Source organism: Amborella trichopoda, chromosome 4 (genome assembly GCF_054954075.1).
Source record: "Amborella trichopoda isolate Santa Cruz 75 chromosome 4, AtrichopodaSantaCruz75HAP2 v2.0, whole genome shotgun sequence".
Lineage (NCBI taxonomy): Eukaryota > Viridiplantae > Streptophyta > Magnoliopsida > Amborellales > Amborellaceae > Amborella > Amborella trichopoda.
The window spans coordinates 9,305,558-9,316,596 of record NC_142339.1 but is presented as its reverse complement, the minus strand read 5'-3'; the positions used below and the strand labels follow the sequence as shown (position 1 = coordinate 9,316,596).

General features: G+C 41.8%; 1 protein-coding gene across 3 annotated transcripts in view; it reads right to left on the bottom strand.

The window, feature by feature from the left end:
- Positions 1–1,086: 1,086 nt before the first annotated feature.
- Positions 1,087–11,039, bottom strand: part of LOC18442901 (DNA-directed RNA polymerases II, IV and V subunit 3) — a 28,105-nt gene continuing 18,152 nt past the window's right edge. For all 3 annotated transcript variants that reach the window (XM_088864819.1, XM_006853108.4, XM_088864820.1), the window contains one exon: positions 1,087–1,721. In XM_088864819.1, the coding sequence (XP_088720945.1) occupies positions 1,443–1,721 (279 nt within the window). In that variant the 3' untranslated portion in view covers positions 1,087–1,442. The remainder of the gene's footprint in view (positions 1,722–11,039) is intronic.

Below are 11,039 nucleotides of genomic sequence, written 5' to 3'. Positions count from 1 at the left end.
CAAAAAAAAAAAAAAAAGAAAAAAAAAGAAAAAGGCAAAAAAAGTGAATATCAGTTTGCATTGTCTGATTACCTTAAGAACAGTTGTTGTGCTAGACCGTATTTCTACAAATATGTTGTCCATAGGTATAAACCTTTCATCTTAAAGGTGAATACAAATAAGTAGTCCATCTATTGTAACTAACGAGCCAAATGTTTTCTTAACATAACTATTATTTCTAGTTTTTATTTTTTTATTTTTTTCCATATTCATGATCTCCATATTAAAGATTATATATTCTCTAAAAATTAGGATTAAAATATATTTAAAAAATATATTTATTGCCAAACCCACATTTCTACAATGTGGGCTGGCAGCATGCTACCCGCGTCCTTAAATATCTTTGGGGATGCACCCGTTATGGCGAGTTGACTTATGAACCGAATACTAACCCTTTTTAAGTGGTGATTTTTGTCATCACTATGTGGACCATACATACAACGTACTGAGAGGATGACATGGATTCCTCAAAGTTTCCTAAACAAGGGAAGCAGTTGGATCAACAATCAAAAGTAGAAGAAAGTTAGCGTCTACATTTCGGGGTTTTTTTAATCCCGAAATAAAAAATCCTTCAATTTCTCCCATTGTTTCACCAATTTCATTCAAATATATTACAAAAAAATTGCTATTACATTGATCCACAAAAGCCCCTACCAAATTCTTTTAATTAAAATAAAAAATCTTGAAAATTGATTTTTATTATTTATCAGCCAATATCTTCCACCATTTTCTTTCCAAAGCATATATTTATTTAATACTTTACTTTGATTTTGATATATCACTCGTATAATATCATAAAATGTGAAATTAATTTTTTTATTTTTAAAACTTGATTTTATGTATTTTTTTTTAACATTTTTCTACTTTTTCTCTACTTTTTGTACATTGCCAAGCCAATTGTGTGGCTCACCGAGTCAGCTCAGACAACTCAGACCCACCTGGAACCTGATTCAGGTCCCTAAGCTGGTGTTTTAAACACTGATGTAAACAGTAGTAAAATGTGAATACAAAGGCCGGTTCCAAAGAATACTAATGCTATGCAGAATATGAAAAATCTGTGCCTTTCCATATCACACAAATGGGTCCTATCCAAAATCATGTTTTGTATGCCCAGGGTAGTTAAATTTGAAACAGAATGTGATCTTTCCAACTCCAACCAAGATAAACGAGCCAAACGGTTCTGAATCTCAGCCTCTCAAATTTTTCTTGCGCAAAAGATGTTTCCACATGTTATAGCTCTCAAGTGGGAGCATTTGAGTCAATGAGTAATACCTTAGTTGTCAGAGTAAAAGATTGAACAGGGTAAACTACTTGCTCCCCAAAAGTCCAGGTCTCAAGGCCCTAGGCAAGAATGCATCATTATGGGCATGAGAGAGAGTCCATAGGCACCAGAAATTCTTTTATCATATCCCTCCACCTCGCATGTGTGCACCTAGTTCGCCAAACTGTTCATCACCTTCTTCAGTGTCCAGAGAAAGACGGACAGCATCCAATTTCTGCTTCAAGACTTCAATTGCATTGATCACTAATTGAGAGGCTTTGATTGCACCCGTGGATTCGACGGTGAAGATGAAGCTGTCTTCCCTCGCATAAATCTCCACGAGCCCTGGCTTTCCCATCGCTTCTGCTTTCTTGATCACTTCATCATCATAAGTGTATGCTTCAGGATCCACCACGACTACCTGCAGAAAAAGTTGCCCAATTCAAATTCGAAAATCAGTTTCCCATCCAATAGAAATACCAAATCACAAAGGCCCAGTCTTATTTCAATACATTCTTCATTGATAACTTCATCATCATTTAATGGCATCAAGTGATTCCAAAAGAGAGGACGGACGACCAATTTGAAAACCAAGTTCCACATTATTTTTGTCAGAATAATGAATAATCACAGGACCTTAACTTTCATGGAAGCAATCATGAAGTGCCCAAAGCAGCCACAATAAGTAAGGCGCATTATGTACTCGTTTAAAAGGAGAAATATCAATAATTTCTCTATAAGAAAACATCAGAAATAGAAGATGGTTGTGCATATACTACTTTCATAGCAGAAGGCGGTTGAAAGGAACCGAATAATCCAAAACCAGGTGACCTTAATAAATCCCCAAAAGCAACTGTAAAAGGTTTATCATCAATTTATTTCACAATAAGGTATATTTGGAGATAATTGTGAGTACAATACCAGTACCATGATTCCTTCTAGACCCTCGCATTGTTGATAAATAGAAAAGATGACAGAAGTGGGGATACAATAGAGAGTAAACAAGAGAGCTATTGATTGGACAGCGGAGTCTACACATTGGAACTCCATTTTGGGTGAAGGAGATTCTGCCAATGTCACAGCTTGGGCGGCCAAAAGCGCTTGTTAGCGATGTAGGCTAAAGTACATTTGCGTATTTCAAAGACTTTTGCCAATAATCCAATGAGTTGGCTAATCCCTTGGCCATAGAAGGAACTTCTAAGTGGGATCTAATTATTACAACAATCGAGCATCATGGAAATGCACTTATCAATTTTGTTATTATTTCTTTTAAGATGTAGAGATACAACCAGTGTTTGCAAAATCGAACCGAAACGGTTAACCAGACATGGGCTTGGAAGCGGTTTAACCGGCCTAACCAGTAAACCAGCCGATTCAACCGCTCTAACCGGGCAAGTCTTGGGCAGTCAAAAAAGTATTGACAAAAAATAAAAAAATACAAAAAAAATCTACTAAAATATAAAAAGCATATAAAGAAGGATTAAAACAAAACACATTCAAATGAAGTTGAAAATTAATGAAAAAAATGGATTTTAACCCATTTATAGTTTCCAAGGGCTATTTTTAATTTTCTTTAAAAAATATGGGAAAATATAAAAGTGAGTATTAATGACCAAACAATTTTTAATCTTTATCATAATGTAAAGAATATTTAAAAATGCATTACAAATCAAATTCCTTATTTTTGAGAATTTATGTACATTTTTTTTTATATTTTATTTTTTTAAATACCAGTTGATCACGCCCCAAACCGGAACCAGCCACTGGCCGATTCCGATCTAACCGGGCGATTAGCAATTAGATCTGGCGATTTTGCGAATGATGAATACAACAACGTAGGAATGGGCTCTATTGTAGATAATTACAGTGGCAATGCATCACAACATGACATCTCAATTTCCATTCCTACCATGGTTTGGAGAATCCTTCCCTGCTGAACTAACCAAAACCCCGAGGAAAAAAAAAGGGAAAAAAAAAGGGAAAAAAAAAGAGAAGATATATATATATATATATATATATATATATATATATATGTACATGTGTACCTTTTGATACAATCAAATGGTGCAAAGTTACCAATCAGAGAGAGCAGGGAGGACTGGGGACAGATGAAAAGAAGAATTGGGGCCTTCTTTGCAACCACCCATGCCATAGAGTCCATTTCTGAATTGGCATCTCAAGGCGTGTGTTGAAAGGATTCATATCATCCCTGATCCCGCTGATAGATCTGATCTTTGCACAAAATATCTGCTGAAGCGTTAGCGCCAACAACATCTTGGGAAAAGATCCCCAGCCTGGTGAGGAAAGCATGGGCTTTGAACTATCCTTACGGGGTAGGAATAACAATGAACGATTCCTGACTTGCCCCATAAGATGGTCCCTTGCTTAGAGGCTATAAAATTAATCAGCCACAAAAGTGATATTAAAACTGCAATCCTATTGCCTCTCAGCTCATTACAAACTAAGGCCCAGGGTATAAAGGCATCGGAAATTCTCTCCAAACCAACTGAACAGTAAGAATTAACACTGTTAGAAACCCTGTTGTTCTGCTAAAGCCAAATGCCTAAGAAGACAAAAAAGCAGAATATCTCAAAGCATGCCACAGCAATGAGAACTATTGGGTTGCACATGAGCAAAGGCACAACGCGCATCATCACCCAGCAGATGTGAAACAAAGTAGCTCTAAATGAACCAAGTCTTCTCGGGCTCGGGCTATTGGCTTGGTAAGACACCCCAACTCATATGTCCAACTCGCTAGTCTCCATGTCTACTAACAAGACACACCTGAAAGTCAGATGATATTTTGGTTTTTTGGAAACTATTTACTTTGTATTAGCTGATAAAATATACATTGCTTAAAAAAATAGGTATCCCAGAGATTGGGTGCTCTATAGACAAAAATCCCTTACGAGGGAGTATCAAAAAATGCTCTACTTAAGCTGTTGTTTACTTACAAAAAGTGTGGGGAGCCCACTACTCAGGAGAGTGCCGTAAAAGTCACATGATGGGGCTGACAGGACTGGGATGCTCCTGCTTTAGCAAGGGCGTCTGCTGCTGAGCATGCCTCGCATCACGCATGTCGCCATTAGGCTAGCATAAGCTTGCAAAGGTGGAGGATTTCGTCAAAGATGTGAACCCCAATGATGGATGATTGTTGAAGATAGTCACAAAACACTTGTTTCCCTAGGAGGGCCAGATCAAACCCAAGCCCAAGATTTGAAGCACTGCAAAAATGAAATTTCATTGCTTTGGTACCAAGAAAGAAGGGTGTGGAGAAACTTAAATACTATAGACCCATTAACCTGCCAAATAATTTGTATTCATACAAAATAATCTCCAAAGTCTTGGCCTAACATTTGCAACAGGTCTTATCATATCCCCAATGCAAGGTGCATTTGTCCAAGGCCTTGAAATTTTGGATTGAACATTGATTGCTCACAAATGCATCCACACTAGACATCAATCAAATTCCACAGATCTGGTCCTCAAACTACATTGAGAAAAGGTGTATGACCAGGGCTGTTAAGAGGCCAAGCCTGGCCCGAGACAGTAACAGGTGTTATACTCCCTTGTGAGATCCGAGGGGTTTGCCCGATTCAATGAAGAGATTGTTGTTTTGTAGGGGACGACGTTGGTGTAGACCCCAAGTTGCAGGAAGAATCTCTTAGCCATGCCATCCTAGACCCTTCTAAGGAGGCAATTCATTTTGAAGAATCTCTTAGCCATGCCATCCTAGACCCTTCTAAGGAGGCAATTCATTCCAAGATCAGGGAATGGCAAGTTGGTGTGGACGCCCTCCCCTTCGGATTCTTTTCTGGTTTTCTTTTCACCATCTGGTCCTCAGCCGGACAGGCTAACCAGGAAACAAACCCACAACCTTAGCTGACAGTCAGGGTGGAAAGGATGTTAATTCTATTATCTCCAATGTGATCTTTTCGGCCCATAACCATAAGGAGTTCAGGTGTTGTGTCAGAGAGTACAATTATCTTGAGATCTACCGTTTGGATACCCTGTCAGGCAGGCAACATCAAATTGAACTTCAATAGATTTTCCTTCAGTAATCCTAGCCCGCTGGGGTCAAGATACCTTGTCTGAGATAGCTCATATCAAACCCCACGCTCTTATTCAGGCCCAATTGGGACAGTGGAATCTCCCATGGTTGAAACTGGGTCCCTCTAGAGGTAAGGGACTCTAACATCATCTCATAGAGTTCTGAATCTCACCCCGTCCCTGGAGGTTAGAACTGACAGGATATATGCAAATTAATTTTCAGAACATTGTCACAGCCCTAGTTGAAGCCCGGCTCTTCGACCGTGCGGCACTGGTTCCTTGGTCCATTAAGGACAAGTCAGCCTTCCCACAGACGTGTACCAATCGAGCACAAAGTGCTATCCACTAGTGTGCACCACCCACACTAGCTTCACCCACAAATATGCACTACACACACAATAGATGGAAGCCAAGCACAACAAGAGAGGGACACAAGAGTTTGGCCCAAGGGCCTTATAAATCCACTATAACCAAGGAATCTTTACAAGAGTATTCCTCAACCTTCCCAAGTTGGTTACAAATGAGGGGTCCAACCCTATATATAGGCTCAAGGCCTTACAACCGATGGTCAAGATACATCCACATGTCACACATCCGACAGCTAGGAACCCTCTAGCCTTTACAAAGCTCTAGAGCCTTCCACACACTCCAATCTCTAGGACACCTCTAGAAACCCTTTCGAACCCTCATGAACACCCTAGAGCTCTTTAGAACCTTCCAGGCCTAAGTAGTAAAAAGATGACTACTATATATTATGCACAAGGCAAAATAGGGACAATTTTGGGGCGTGACATTCTCCCCCACCTCCTGATGCCCTCATCGCAGTTCTTCCATGATGTGTCCTCATCCTTGAGTAGCCACTGTGCCCGTACGTGTTCCTAGCTTGCCTTGCTAACCAATGATCTCTACTTAGCCATTCACTCACCGTGTGATCCTCGTCAATGCACCGCCCGGTCGGCCTCCTCCAACTCGCAGCCTTGGTTCGAATTGGGTTGGTTTGCCCTTGCCTACCCTTCGCTCCTTCTTTTTCAAGACTCTTCCTTGCCTTTGAAGGAGCCACCTTGAAATGGCCCAATGCCGATGCCTTCGCCCTTGCTTCAACCAAGCCTCATGGTCTACCTCCCTCCTTTGAGGCGACCTTCCTTGTCGTACCGCGTCCTTGGAATCTCCCCTATAGGTTCTCCCACCATATTAGCCTTACGAGGCAGCTCCCCCACCATGGTGAGCTGTATAGCCAATAGGATCTTACCAACCGTCTTGGTGCCTTGTACCAGGCACCATCATGGAGCCCCTTCGTCCATGATACACACTGAGTTTGCAAAAGGCATGGGCGCCACCTTTACCCGGCTTAGGAAGTCCATTCCTAGGACCATCTAATAGTCATCCATAGGCACTATAGACAGGTCGACCTTGCCAGTCCATGGGCCAAGGCGAATGTCCACCCCAAGCACCATGCCACGGATGGGTTTGGCCTCTGAGTTCACTACCTTTACCCATTCCATCTCCTTGGCAAACTGCAATCCCGGCCGATTAGCCTCTTCAGTGGAGACAAAGTTATGCGAAGCCCTCGTATCAATCATCACCCTCATTGCCTTTCCATTGATCTGGACCTCGATGAACATCAAACCCTTGCTTGGGGCTTTGGCTTTCCCTTTCTCAGCCTTCATCCCAATGAAGAGCTGTAGTGACCGCATTTGAATCTCCTAAACACCACTATCCTTGGGATCATCTTTCGAAGCGTCTAGCTTTGCCACAAGGGCATTAATGTATTCTCTACTCGAGCAGTCTCGTGCCCTATGTGATTTGTCGCATATAAAGCACTTCAGGCTTAATGGCTGGGTCCCATCCCTCTTAGAGCAATCCCGAATATGGTGTGGTCCTTTACAATCACCACAGAAGTGTCGGACTAGGGGCACATCCCGTTGGCCCTTGTCCCTTAGGTCTTCCCTGCCTTCCTTCTGACCTTTGGGCTCAGTAGGTCCTTCCTTGTGGCCCCTCCACCCTGAGCATTTGCTAGGCCCTCCTTGTGGCCTCTCCATCCTGAGGGCTTGTCATGCCACGCCCTCCCCTTGGGCTAGAGACCTCCTCTAGTCTCCCCAACCGTTGCCATTGCCATCCACGTAGGCATGTTGACTAGAGGGACTGTACCAATTGTTCAGCCACATCCATGGCCGATGCCAAATCCTGCACACCTCGGCACTGCAACTCTTGTTCAGCCTAATGTTGCAGGACATCCATGAAGTTGAAGAACAAGTCTTTCTCAGCCATATCCGGGATCTTTAGCATGAGGGTCCAGAATTTCTTCACATAGTCCCATATGGACCCTGTGTGCCTTAGTCACTTAAGGTTCTTACGAGCCAAGTAGTCAACGTTCTCAAGGTAGAACTGCCTTTTAATTTCCCTCTTGAGATCATCCCACGTATTGATGGTGCAGCTCCCCCATTCCATGTCGGCATGGCGCCTCCGCCACCACAATGTTGCTACATCCGTAAGGCACATAGTGGCGTTATGCACCTTGGCCCTTTCATCCACCAAGGACATGGCCTCAAAAAATCTATCTAGCTGCCACAGAAAATTGTCTAATTCACGAGCATCCCTAGACCCCCTTGAAGGTTTTGGGTTCAGGCACATGTACCTTCGAGACTTCCTTGGCAACCAAGGCCCCATTGCTCACAGCCCTCTTACACAGAATCTGGTCGCCCCTCAATTCTTCTACCTGCTCCTGCAACTTGGCTAGCATTGCCATCACTTTGTCCTCAAAGGCTGCCCTCTCTTTCTAATTCGTATTCGTCATCTTATAGAGGGTTAAGAGCATGCTAGCTATGGTCCTCAAGTCCAGCCTTGAGGCCCCCAATGCTCTGACCGATCTCCTCAAATTGGTCTAGCCCATCGCCCACGGCTAGCTATAGTCGTGCCACCCTTTTCTCCATGGCAGCCAAAGGGTCTTGGCACTTCTCCCTCTTTCTTGCTGGTGTTGCCACAACCTTGTCCACCAGCATGGTCGTCCTTGGTCACCTCAGATCCCATAGTGTTCCTTCTTGCTTAACCCATGATATTAGCAGCCAACACGAACGTAGAGCAAGCCTAATGGTTCCCTCAAATCTTTGCTCTGATACCACTTGTCACGGCCCTAGTTGAAGCCCCGTGTTTCAACTGTGCGACACTATCCACTATAACCAAAGAATCATTACAAGAATATTCCTCAACCTTCCCAAGTTGGTAACAAATGAGGGGTCATCCCCCTTATATAGGCTCAAGGCCTTACAACCGACAATCAAGATACACCCACATGTCACACATCCGACGGTTAGGAACCCTCTAGCCCTTACAAAGCTCTAGAGCCTTCCACACACTCCAGGCTCTAGGACACCTCTAGAAACCCACTAGAACCCTCACGAACACACTAGAGTTCTCTAGAACCTTCTGGGTCTAAGTGATAAAAATAATGGCTAATGTACATTATGTACAAGGTAACATTGGGACAATTTTGGGGTGTGACAACATGCTGGGGGAAGCTAATGCCATTGCAGATATGCTAGCCAAGGAAGAGGCAGGAGCACATATTTTTGTATTGAACTCCTTATAGCCTGGATTTTGTTGCCAGGCATTTTTGTTTCTTGTCATACGATGTCTTTACTTTTGCATAAATGATACTCATATGATACCTAATTACTTAAATATGGTCACTTATTCTCAATAACAAAGAAAATGAACTGTCTGAATATAACCCGATATAGTCCCACTTCAAGATCAACCTATTAACCCTTATAGGGTTTACAAAGTTTGCACTGAAATACTAAAGCACTCTTTGGGAAATCTAGGACCACTAATGCTTTTCTCAATTGAGAATGGAAATTAGAGAAAGACAATTACTTGGTACAGGTGTTCGACAAGATAACCTCATTGCATGCTCTCTTTACTGATAAGAAGAGTTTCAAAGTTAAAACATTAAGGGCTGCTGATTGTGATGCTTATGCAGTGAATTTTGTTCTTGTGAAAAGATTATCCATGAAAGCATCTAGGTGGTCTCCAGCTCCAACACTGCCTTGTTTGCTCCAGGCTTGCTCCAGGACCACAAAGTTTTATGCATACCATCCTCATGAAAGCATTGAGGTGATATCCAGCAGCAAAGAAATCATCTTCTTGGCCACAATCCACACCATAGGACCTTAATATCCCCCTCTACTTCATCGCAACTTGAGGGTTCACCCTTTGCCATCATTTTACTCAAAATCCCCTTCAATCCCTCAGCTTCATATGTTCACAAGAGCCCACTAAAGCCTCCTGAGCAAGAGATCGGCTGTTCCTTTGCAACAATTTCTATCCCAAGATCAGATATGACCATGAAAAATCACCAGTATTTTACAAGACCACCATAACAAGTATCCATTCTTCATACCATGTCATATTACTAAAATGTTGGCAATCAAATTCCAATTTCCATACAAAGGCCTACATAAAACCATTCCATCCCTGGATTTCCCTAATAAAGAGGACTCTTGTATACTTTCGTGGCTTTAAAATATTTTCTAAGGGCCAATCCAGTGCCATGCATTGCATTCAAGAGAGTGAAATATATGCCCCCGATATAAATTGTAAGGGAGATTCATCTGTAATTTATTCAAGAGCTCTGTTAGTGCCACTCTCCATATGGAGTATTTATTTATTTATTCGAATTTAATTTTCGCACTTGGTAAGAATGAAATTCATCAACTTGTGGCACCCACCACCCTGACCACCGTAGTATGGAGTACTCCCTTAACCAACTCAATACTCATTGCACACTTAATTTATTTGCCTTCTAATACATAAAACTTTCTTGAGTAAGGACACTTTTTGTCATTACTCATTAGTGAGTGGTAGAAAAAATATTTTCAAAAGAGGACAATGGATTTTTATTAGTTGTTGAAAACCAATTAATGTTCCATGAAGGTGATGTTACACTTCATGTCATGTGGACGATATTATATTGCATGTCGGCGATATCATTCCCGATAACAGTTTAATAAATGCTTTACCTCTCTACAAGAAGTTTCGAATTTGGCCTTGATTAATTATTGAAAATACCCCTGGACAAATAAGGTACTTACATTGAAGAATAGAGGTAGAAATGTCCAACTATGTTGAATAGGGTTAGAGAACACATCATAAATAAAGGGAATAGCCTAATAACCCTTTATTTAATTGTCATCATCAACAACTTCATTCTATCCTAAAGATGCACTTTGACTCATTTTTTCATCATATTTGTTTTGGGCCTAAAACTTGGTTACAGTTCTGGTGGAGGCTATGCAGATTTGAGTTCAGGTTAGAGATTATAGCATAATAACAATGAAATTAACAAATAGCTCAATGTATTGCGGCAACTGATGCATTGAAGATCTACGAATGGAAAGTCGTAATTATATATGGAATGATTGGGTAATATGATCAACCAACACAACTATGCCTTGATAACTAAACACACCCTCCGGCCCCTCCCCCAACCTCCTGCAAAGAAAAAAATAATAGGGGGGGCATTTTCTGCCATTGGGCAAGGGATTTTCCCCCTTTTAAGGGGGAATATGGAATTTCTTTTTTTTGGGGTGCCTGGGGCAGAAGGGGGGGGGCGGGGGGGGGGGGGGGGGAGGGGGTGGGGGGTTTGTGTTAGTCCAAACTATTTTTGGGTTATTTAAACCAAAAAAATAAA